General features: G+C 37.9%; 1 protein-coding gene across 1 annotated transcript; it reads right to left on the bottom strand.

Annotated features, from left to right (window-relative positions):
* Positions 1-38: 38 nt before the first annotated feature.
* On the bottom strand, positions 39-10,578 carry ppardb (peroxisome proliferator-activated receptor delta b). The gene is made up of 8 exons (XM_061736249.1): positions 10,258-10,578; positions 7,102-7,492; positions 6,851-7,002; positions 6,598-6,736; positions 6,116-6,318; positions 4,086-4,292; positions 3,757-4,000; positions 39-1,936 (listed from the first exon to the last, which is right to left on the bottom strand). The coding sequence occupies exons 2-8, from the start codon at positions 7,427-7,429 to the stop codon at positions 1,689-1,691; spliced, it is 1,521 nt and encodes a 506-aa protein (XP_061592233.1). The 5' UTR covers positions 7,430-7,492; positions 10,258-10,578; the 3' UTR covers positions 39-1,688.
* Between the last annotated feature and the right edge of the window lie 1,580 nt (positions 10,579-12,158).

Genomic DNA, 12,158 nt, shown 5'->3' with positions numbered 1-12,158 from the left:
TTTATTATTTTTTTTTAAAGGAAAAAAATCAGTGCCAATATTTCTAAACAACTTTATGAGCGATAAATTGCTAAAATAGAACTGGTAGTTTACATGTGACAAAAAATTATTTCAAGTCTTAACATGTATTTTTATATAAATATGTGAACCCATTACTTGTGCAGAGGTAGCTTACATACACTTTGGTGCAATTTCTTGCTTTGTCCAACCACAACCCAGCATGATACACTCCATGTCAACCAGTGATATCAATTTTGCAAAGTGGACTAATGTGCAAGTGTTAAAAGGCAAAAATATATGTTAGAAATATGACAGTTACATATTTGAGATGTAGATGGGGAATAAGAGCACCCAAGGAGAAATACTATGGAGAAATGTGTGCACTAGACCTGGTACAGTGAAGTCCAGTTAGGATAAGTGCATCAGAAACAGAGGATGCATAACTTGAGCAACAATAATGCTTACAAAAATCAGACACAAACTAAGTAAACTAGGACTGCATACCAGTGCATCATGATTACAAAAATGTCATATGAAAGTAGATACTGGATACTGTCCATCATTACATTTCTCATATATGGTTTAGTGTGATGGTTTAAGGTCAATCCAGGTTCAATCCAAATTCCTAATTAAGTTTTTTTTGTTTGTTTGTTGTTTTTTGCTTGATTATACAGTATAATTGGTAAGACCTAGTTTAAACAGGAAGGCATGATGTAATATAAAACACACATGCATGAAATGTAATCATTCATGTTTTACCCTAACAAATAAGATCAATTACAAATAATTAGTACAATTACAAATAAAATAAAAAGTCAGAGAATGGAAACTTCGATGTGTTCTGCATGTCAAAAGAGAAACAGAAAAATAATGTGTTCTCCCTTGTACTTGAACGAGTCATGTGTTTATAATGTCAGCATCAGAGGGTACAGTCTGCAGCACAATTCTACAGTTACCATTTGCGTAGATGGCTTGAAGACAAAATCTATATAAATTGGATCTCACATTTATTTAAAAATGGAAAACGTTATTCCACAGACAAGCTCTACAGTGCTGGAATCAGTCCAGTTTGTGTTCTTTCAACCAAATGGCAAAGTTCTGGTCACTGATGATGATGATGATGATGACGATGATGATGATTATGGTGGTAAAGATGTTGATAATGATGTAAACAGATAAGCTGTGCATCATAAGCTTCACTAAAATTCCGCAAAAAAAAAAAAAAATTACAATCACGTTTACATGGAAATAAAATTTCTCTCATTCATTTTAACTATGCCATTGGTTTGTGAACATAAAACGCTTTCCCTTTAAAGCAAAACAGAGCTAAGGTGAATGAGGAGAAGCTCTATAAAGACTGCTCTGGGGGCAGCTTTTCTATGAGGATGAAAAAGGAACAACCCCAGAAAGAAAACATATCAGTCTTCCTGCTAGGTGACCTTCGTGGGAAACTAAGGCTTGCAGCAAATGATTCCAGATGCTCCCCACACACGCGCACACACATGCTTACTACTGTGCTGAGAGTAATGCTGACATTGTGATTGTTAGCCCTACCAAATGAATTTACCTCACCTAGTTAAAAGTCATGTCCAAAAGTGGAACAGTGCTTAAACTGAATGCAGTGTATTATTATAACCGTATATTCAGTTTGTAACAGTATTGCTCGAATCAGTCTGTGCTGGAGGTTTCTAATACATGTCTTTGTAGATCTCCTGCAGTAGAGGGTGGAGCGAGGTCTCGGACTCAGTTTTTTTAATCTTTTGGACAAGTTGAACGTTTTCAGTAACCAGCTGACGGAGGTCAGCCATCTTTTGAAGCAGCTTGGGGAAGAGGTAGACAGAGTCAGAATGGTTTGCTTGAAAGTGGAGGTCCAGGGCCTGGAGGATGTTGTCCTGACTCTGTTCCACCTGCTTCACATTTATAAGCCCCGGACGATCTGGGTGAACAAGAAGACAACAGAACATAACTTCAAAACCAGGCAAGACTTTTAAAACCATTTCAGTTACCAAACGAAACAGATATATACTAATTAGGCTGCAGGATCGCAAATACATAATGTCATTATCTATTTTTTCCCCATCTGATAATAAACCACCACTAAAACATGAAAAACCCAAAATGTGGGTCAACCTACCCTGCAGTCTGTCCGCAGTGTTTACTTTAAATAAAAAGAAAAGTATCGACAAAATAAATGCCCATGGGTATTCAGAAACATCATGCTACAGCCACCACACTGATGGGTATATGCAATCTGTTTTTTGCTTAGTAATCTCATGAAATAAATGTTGCAGACTGCACCATAACAGAGCATGGTGCAACAGTAAAAAAAAAAAAAAGTTATTAAACAAGGTTTGATAGAAAGAAAAAAAATGACTTAGATTAATTTTGTACTCAAGTTAAATCGAGTTTCTCAAAAAATCCCGTCAGCCCCTAAATAATTGTATGGATGCAAACTGGACAGTGACAAGAGCTAATTATAAATATATATTAACATCCATTTGACAATGGGAACTATAATTGATTCGTTTATCCTTCCAAATGTACAGTCTGTCCGCCTTGTGATCCAGCAGAGGCTGCTGCACCATTACAATGAGCTATGGGCCACCCAATTGACGAACTGGTGAACTTGGGTAATGCTGTTTGCTAGAAGAATAGCTGACACTAGCGAGCAAGGTCATCCTAGTCACAACGTGAAAACACGTAAGAGGAAATAGGTCAAAGTTGGTTGGGTTCTACAGTGTAGTAGGAAACAAAATGAATACTTACAAATGATCTAATTCTACAATATTTTTTCACATTCAACAATTTTTTTTCTTTCTTTTTTTTGTCTGCATATATATTAATGGTTAATACCAGGTTACAATACAATAACCACAAATCTGAGAACAGGGCTGATAGTTTACCATCAAAGGGAGGTAAAGTGATGCACAGCAAAAGAGGACAACAAAGTAAACGATTACGTTTCTTTTCTGAAACTTATAAAAATACCAACATCAATACCAGGAAATGGTGAGCCCTCTGAATCAGTACGCTCCTCAGCTGATGGTGTTTGAAATATGAAAGTTCTAGTAAGTTAACCCCATGAAATAAAAGGTATTTCACTGGACATTTAAATTCACTTGGATTAAAAATTCTTCAATAAATCACTCATACGCTAAAATGAGTACGCTAAAACCTCCAGACACAAGGACAGTTTCTTCCCAAGCTGTTGCTCTGATGAACTCTCACAATTAATAGTCTCTTAGAACAATAATAGCAGTAATTATAATAACTATCACATGCTGTAACAATGCACCTTCCAGCAACAATCATGTCTGCCTCATTCGGCTGCACCTTTCACTTTAAAAAAAAAATTGTACATGTTATTTTATTTACAGCCGTCATTTTTCTACCTCATACTGCTGCACCTTTCAGTTCTTTAATTGTATATATGTTAATAAGTGCCTACATTTGTTTATTTACTACATTTATTTACTTTACTGTTTGCTATTTTTAAATCTGGGTACAGCGAGCGAAATAACCAGAGTCAAATTCCCTGTTGGACAATTTTCAAACTTGGCCAATAAAGATGATTCTGATTCTGATGATTATATACTCCCTAAATGAGCCAAGACTTATCTATGAAGGGTTTAAGACAGACATGGGCCAAAATATCCCTTGATGTTTTCAGAAAAATTGCTATAATGCCTTTAAAGACTATCCAGAGGCAAAACAGAAAGCAATTCCTCATACACAGATGTAAACCATCACTCTCACCTCCACAGAGAATAATGGCAGCCACAAACAAGGCCAGGTCACTGTCATCCAACTCCAGAGCATTGAACTTAACAGCAAACTCAAACTTGGGCTCCATGATCTCGTTGAAGGGCTTCCTTAAGCTGCGCAGGAACTCTCTCGTGACGAAGCCTTTGCCATTGGCTACCAACAGTCCATCTTTGTTCATTAGAGATGGCAGCATGGCAAATATAGCCTCGTGAACACCATACTTAAGCAACGTTACCTGCAGAGAACACAGAGGCTGGTATCCATTCACGCTTTTCTAAACAGCAGCTTACATGCCAACATCTTCATCAACAGTGACTCACCTGGTCATTAAGGTAGAGGTCCACAAACCCTGGAATGCACTTGGCAAACTCGGTAAGCTCTCGCACCGTCTCCACTGTAGTACACTGACAGCGGTAAAACACGTGAACACCAATCTCCTTGGTCAGTGGTGCACCTGTCGTAAGCTGGCTCCATACTAAACCACTTTCTGCTTTCCAGAGCGAATCCACGTCATAGATCACAAATGGCTGAGGAAAAAAAGCAGAGCAAGTTATTTTGAATAATTAGATGTAATTGCAAATACTTAGAACAAGAGTATCACTGATGTAACACTTAGGGATACAAACACATCGGATATGTCCATTACATTAAAACAATATACTTTCTTTTTCTCTTCTTGAATTTTAGATACACCTTAACTGAACAAGAAGTTTGACTGACTTGACAACTAATTATAATGATCATCCAATAATTCAATCTACAACACAAGGAAGGAAAAAGTTTTAACCATCAAAGGCATTTAGTATATAATCTCTCAAATGCATTAATTTTATGTTGACAAGTAGAGTATTTCTTCTTATCATCACAGACAAATACTTTGAAAAGAATGTGAAATTACAGGTTTCAGAGTGGAACCAAAGTGCACTTTAGTGATAACAGAATAACAGACATGTGATGGCTGCCTGTCAAATTAGGAAAAAACATATGATCTCCAAAATAAAACTGAATACACCTGCAATTTCCAATAAGTATCATTATAATTTAAAATGTTACTTTTGTTTTGAACTCAGGATCCGTATTTTTGTCTAAGGCTTCAAAAAAAACTACAAGATAAAATTTGATTGTTAGACATCATATGGAAAGAGAATCCATCTACCGATCTCACACTAGGAGGACAGAATTCTTCTTCAAAATTAAAAGATGGAGAAAAAAAAATTGACAAATAAAAGATGTGAAACGGAATCAAATTAATTGTCATATGTTCCTACTATTTGGTCTATATTATTAAAAAAATAATTTTTTTGATTAATAGTTTCTTAGTTACTGCAAGAGCAAATATGCTGCTGGTCAACTTGAGGCTGGCCAACACTAAAAGATTTTAAGAATTCTAACAAATTTTCAAAATGAAAGCAAAATAATAAAAAGTCAAAGAATTAACTGTTTTGTTTACAAAACTGCGTGGTATGTCCAAATATGACCCAGACACATTAAAGCAGTCCATTCATAAAAACAAGTCCCTGTAGTTAATACAAGAAATCACACAACATCTTATGCAGACAACAGGAAAGAGGACATAGCCTCAATCGTGTTTGGACTGCTTTTATCACCAAATCTTTTGATGAAGTCTGTGAGATGGAGTGACCAGGGACTGTATGTGTTACATTGCAAGTCAGAGATGACAAAATTTGTAATAAATTTTAGATTTGCTTTGCAACTTTTACTATGTCACAGGTCATTTAAAGTCTTTTCCACTGTTCAACTGTGAATCGTTTTATTCCACACATTAATCCAGAGTGTGTGAACGTTTACCATCAGGGCTCAGCCCACACATAAGGATTTCTGATATCCAACATGGATATTCAAACATTTACAATTTGAGAACGGTGCATTTTAAACACTCATCAGAGCTGATGCAATCACTAAAGACACCAAACACCACAGGAAAATATGATCAAATAATTGGTAAAAAGATCAAGATCAGGATTGTCAGAAGGGGACAGTTTGAACCAAAAAAACGATTATCTTGTGTGTAACTGGCTGTAGAAGTAATTATTGCAGGTGATTTTGAACTACTTAACATTTGAATTAAATTGCATCATTATGCACTTACTTATGCTGTTTACTGTGTGTTATTTAATTTAAGACAGAGCCATATTTGAAGCAACTGTTAATAGTCAAACGTAAGCAGAGGCACAGCCCCCAAGAAAACAGATGAAGCAACATCCACCCCTGAATAATTTTGTATTCAGTTAAATTAAAAGCAAAGAAAACTAAGAGAAAGACATCAAAGCATAATATTGCCATTACTGAGTTTCATGTTTCATAAAACTCCTAAGTCGAGGACACATACTGAGGTGCTGCTGGTTTTGCCTGTTAAAATGCTGCGGGCCCTCTTCTTGGTCATACTGAGGTTCTTCAGGTAGGCTGTGTTGACTTGTTTGGCCAATGTCTTCAGGTCGGAGCCGCCCGGTTTGCTGAGATTCAGTTCCTCTTCAAGCAAGCCTGCCACCAGTTTTTTCCTCTCGGCCTCAGGCATACGCCCGTATCGGATCGCTGTGCAAACAAACACATACACACGCACACACACTTACACCATGCTCATGATTTTTTTTTCTTGTTTTTTAACTAAGAAGAACTTTTTTAACTAAGTCAAACTAAAAAGTCAGACACAAGTTTAGAAAGGGGTTTAAATAATCTCATGTTCAATGAATCTCCTCTAATCTAAACTCTTATCATATTTCTTTTTTTTACGTCTTGGATTTTTATAAATTGTTGATGTTGGTGCTTTAAATAAAAATGACTTAATCCGTTAGCAGAAACATTTTAACTCACCATCATGGGACATTCCCAAAGACAGGCACTTCTGGAAGCGACAATATTGGCACTTGTTGCGGTTCTTCTTCTGAATCTTGCAGGAACGCTCACAGCGCTCATATTCCAGTTTCATCCGCACGGTCCGCCGGAAAAAACCCTGGATCAGACACAGTGGAACTGGCTGAACAACTAATATTTAATACTACAACTAGTGCTTCCAAGCTTTCTCGTCTTACTGAGATGTTCTGCTGTAACAAACAAATCATCTAACCTTGCAGCCTTCACAGGCATGTACGCCATAGTGGAAGCCAGAAGCCTTGTCCCCGCAGACCTTACACTCCACACTGATGCTCGACCCTGCACTGTCTTCTTTGCCAAGACGCAGCTGTTCTGATAACGAAGGCGATGATGTTTGGGAAAGGTCTGCATTAAAAAAAAAAAAAGACAGAATGTTAGTGTGCACGAATAAGGTATTTGTCTAAATTTGCCATTTTAGTGTTTCTAGAAATCTAGAGATTTTACCAGTGTAGCTAGATGATGCACTATTATTTTGCTTGTTGTGGTCGTTCTCCTGATCTTGATCGGCTTTCTGTCTTTTCTTCTGGTCCCCTTTCACGCCCTTTGAAATAATCATTTCCTCCTTCTCCTCTTCATCCTCACTTTCCCGAGTCTTAAACTCTTGCAGGTCCGTTGACTCTGACACACTTGTCCCTCCACAGCTGTCAGAGCCTCCAGACTCTCCCTCCGGTGGCTTCCACCTAACTTCAGCTGCGTCCTGGGGGGACTTGGGCTTGCAGTAGCCATTCACCTTGTCAAGCTGCTCTTTGGCAGTTTGCTCAAACCCTTCCATGGTTCCTATTGAAGCTGACTCAGCATCTCATCTCCTGTCACGTTGTCATCATAGCTCCACTTTCTAAGAACAAAAAAAAAAGGGTTTAGTCAAATAAACAATAATAAAAAAAATCATTTCCACTTAAAAAGTGGTTTGTATTCAGAGCTAGACATCTGGTAAGACTTAGGATGTCTCAAAAGACCTAGATATCATCAAGAATGCAATAACATCTAGCATATCAGTGGTTAACAATTCAATAACAGCTTGTCAAAACATACAGCAGAGCCAAAAAAAAGAAAGCCTTGCTGCCAGTTTATCAAATAAGCATGTTTATAAAGATATGTATGAAAGCATTTTATTTAGCATTGGCTTATTGGCTAATAAGTGAAAAGAGAGCACTCAGGAACATCTGACTGTGTGTTTGTGTGACCCTCAGCCAGTCAATAAATACTGGTTTTGTTTGAGCAGCCAGTGAATGTCCTTGATAGTAATAGGCTTACAACATGATATACACATGCTGTGCAGTCATGACTGGATTACTCACAGCGCAACTGGAACCGACAAGTGCCCCACACCATGAAGCCCCAATTATGAGAGAGGACAACCCTTTATTATTATTAACAGGGTAGTTGAAAATGAATGAAATCCTCTATTGCGAGATTTATGCTTTCAAATCGGTTGTGATTTTACACATATCAAAAAACAGCCCTCTAAGTCTGTCTGATCAAGCTAAATTGATATATTCAGCTGTTAAAAGACGTGCAAAAACCATGCAGTAAAACAAAGAAGCGTTTCTGATTACTGTTTTGCCCAAAACAATCTATATTTGCTTTCACTTTCTTGTCATAATAACTGCTTGAGAGTTAACTCTCACTTAAAAATCTATATGAATAATAACAGACTCTCTAGGCGACCACTTTTCTGTCTGACATTTCTGTATCGCGAACATTTGCTATGTTTTTGCTCTGTTTCAAAGCATATTTTCTGCTGCAGCTTGGAGACATCTGTATTATTGTTTACCTCAAAAACATGGCAGGGTGCCCTGTGTACTCCACGGCTACTTAAAGGGGAAAGGGCGCCTGCACTATGTACACACTGTGCAGCACTTATCGCAGGTAGAGGCGGTGGGGTGGAGGGCTTTACCCCTTGGGCCCCCCTCGTGGATTAATCCTTCATTAAATGACTCTGAGCCCTTCACAAACACTCAATATCTGCTTATGAGATGCAAGTTCAACACAAATAACGCAATTATGCGATGGAATGCAACATAAATAAGACCTGAATGGATAAAACACATGTATGATTGTTGTGACTGGACGAGCAGACAACCTGTCACGCTGGTTCTGGGAACTACGTACTAACTTACTCGGGATCGTACGAGTTTCTTACATTAGGACCGTAACTGGATGCGAGCGTTTGAGAAAATGACACGACGGCGAAGTTGTGGGGAATTGTATATAAATTGATGCAGTTTTAATAAAAGACCATTTTAAGATAAATATATATATATATATATATATATATATATATATATATATATATATATATATATATATATATATATATATATATATATATATATATATATATATATTGTATGTAAATTGATGCAGTTTCAATAAAAGAAGAAAAAAAATGTATTATCAATTGGACATTGTCATTAATATTAGTATCAGTATTATCATACAAAAAATAAACAAAATTACGATGTATTCATAATAAAAAGTTAAGAAAACTTTTTTTTACAATTTTTTTTTACAAACTTTTTGGACATTATAATTAATATTAGTATTATTATACAAAAAATTACACAACGTATTCATAATAAAACATTTTATTTTAAAACTGTTAAAGACAAAATTGGTGGCGTTTTCAACATCAATATGTGATTGAAAGAACACTTCTAACTAAAAAAAGCAGGATTTTCATTATCTCTTGTTACAGTATAACAATTATTAAAAATAAATAACTTTTGTTGTGTGTAACTATGTTAAAAATGACAGTACCTGGGATGATTCTATTATTCATTTATTTAGCTAAATCAAATGACCAAGCACTGTGTAATATCACTTTACTCAACTGCTCATTTTTCTGTTTGGCCCCACAAATATGTCTCTCAGCCATGAGACAGCAACCATATTCTCTTGGATTATTACTGCTAATAATAAGAAATGTAATTCCCTCTAGGGGGGGGGGGGGTAATATTTTTTTACCCCTTGGGCCCCCCTAGTGGATTAATCCTTCATTATATGGCTCTGAGCCCTTCACAAACACAAACACTGCTTATGAGATGAAGGTTTCAACACGAATCCCGCAATTATGCGATGGGATGCAACATAAATAAGACCTGAATGAATAAAACACATGTTTGATTGTTGTGACTGGACGAGCAGACAACCTGTCACGCTACGTACTAAAGGCTGATTTATGGTTCCGCGTTACACCGACGCAGAGCATACGGCGAAGGCTCTGCGTCGAAGGCTAAACTTACTCGGGATCGTGAGAGTCTCTTTACTTTAAGACCGTAACTGGATACGAGCGTTTTGAGAAAATGACACGACGGCGAAGTTTATACACCAGACTACAGTTGAACTTTGTGAAACAGGCACTGAAAGCCGTACAATAGCAGTGAAAGAGCTGCTTTTCTCTGGTCCGAGAGTTGAAGCGCGTCGGCTGATTTATGGTTCCGCGTTAAATCGACGCAGAGCCTACGGCGTAGGCTCTGCGTCGATTTAACGCGGGACCATAAATCAGGCTTTAGCCGTCTCGGCTAGTTAGCTTCCTAACCTTGGCTGTGAGCGTGGCTTTGCTTTTAACAACCGGCTCGGTGGACGAGCCTCCCTTACCTCGTCTCCGGGGGGTCAGCTGGCTTCAGGCGGGGTCCAGGCTGCTGTGATCGCTGACAGTAAGTTGTTGTGAGTCCCAGCAGGAGCGGCTAACGCGGCCACCGTCCAGACTTTAAACTTGTAAACACACTCAGGCCTCCATGTTGGGTTTATGAACCGCTGAGCTGAAGAGCAGGGGCGGGGGAGGTAGAAAACAACACTGTTGACACATTAAAACCAGTAAAAGTTACTGCTAGTATCTCCCCGTCTCTCCCCACAGGTCTACTGCTGCTTTGATTCACTCAGCTTTTCCTCTGCTGCTCCACTGACTCCCCCTCTCCTCTCCTCCTCCTCCTCCTCCTTCCTTGTTGTCACATGTCAGGACACAGCAACCCCCCAACACACACACACTCACAACAAAAACAACTAAAACACACCACTAGGGCTGTTCGATTTTGCCCAAAAAATAAAATCTCGATTTTTTTCTCTCAAAATCCGATTTTCGATTACGATTATTTTGTGAATTGACAAAAGGCAAAGAAATGATTCCAAATATGCAGTTTTTTTATTGAACATTTGCCCCATTGGGCTTTAAGGGCCCGATTTACTAAGATCCTAAATAAAGAGTACTAAATTGCGTGTGCACTGAAAAAGTTTGCGCGTGCTGTTGTTGTGTGTTTTGCGGGTGATCAACTAAGATTGCGTGCGCAATTGATAACAGGTGCAAACAGCAGTATTTAAATGAGGTGTTGCGCGTCTTACGGTTGGCGGCGCAAACTTTGCGCCATGGAGAGTCTGGATGGAAAGCAGGATATAGTCGCAAGCGCAAAATGAAATTTGACGAGTTGGAGTTAGAGATATTAGTGGAAGAGGCAAATTGTTGTGCCGTATTCAGCACCCCTGCCGTGAATAGCACCCCCTCGTATATTCAATGATAAGTAGACCAAGAAAAAAAACAACACACTGACACTTCATTATATTTATATATACACACTCCCACAAACACATACTTAGGAGTTTATATTACATATATTTACAAATATTATGGAAAACAACACAGTAAGCAGGCTATTAATTAATGACATCAATAACCATTTACCCGATTTTTGTTATCTGTGACTGTGATTGTGGGAAAGTATGACTATTGTGGAATCCATGAGCGCATTTAAACATGAATCATTAACACAAAACTGGACGCTAAACAGAACATGACACGGAATGAGAATATCATTTTTGTCAGACGAGGGGGTGCTTTTCACGGCAGGGGTGCTGAATACGGCACAACACCAAATATGACAACTGCAGAACAAGTATAGGCGCACAAAAAGAAACACTTTTTTCTCCATGAAAACACGTGATTTATTTATTATCACAAATAAAAAAATGAATGTGCCTCCTGTGGCAACCTTTTGCTGAATAATACTCGATTTAACATTCAAATAAAATATTTCTCCTTTTGCATGTGGAGATTAGCACCTTCCTTTCGAACGTATTAAATACAGGCGCAATCACAATCCCCGCAATTACTTTCAGGCTTGGTAAATCTCATTGCGCGTGGTAAATGGACCAATTTGCATCTTCCCCTCCCAGTATTTAGCGATTTCTGGCGGGTACGCCCCATATTGATTATTCATCAGGGCAAAAGTACTAAATAAATTGCGTGTGCTATTTTGCGCATTTGAGAGGCGCAGTCCTCTTTGCACGCTGTTAGTAGATCAGCTGGCACTTTGGTTTGCGGGTGCTGTCAAGTTTGCACATGTTTTAACACACGCAAACCTTTAGTAAATCAGGCCCTAAGTGCAAACTTTGCTCTTATTAAACCAAAAATGAATGAATAAAGTGCAAAACTCTGTAAAATAAGTTGAAAAAAAGTTTTAAAAAATATAATAAAATATAAAGTTTTATCTCTGCAAATCAGCACT

The sequence above is a fragment of the Cololabis saira genome, chromosome 12 (assembly GCF_033807715.1).
Source record: "Cololabis saira isolate AMF1-May2022 chromosome 12, fColSai1.1, whole genome shotgun sequence".
Classification (NCBI taxonomy): Eukaryota; Metazoa; Chordata; class Actinopteri; order Beloniformes; family Belonidae; genus Cololabis; species Cololabis saira.
This window is presented reverse-complemented; position numbering and strand designations above follow the sequence as displayed.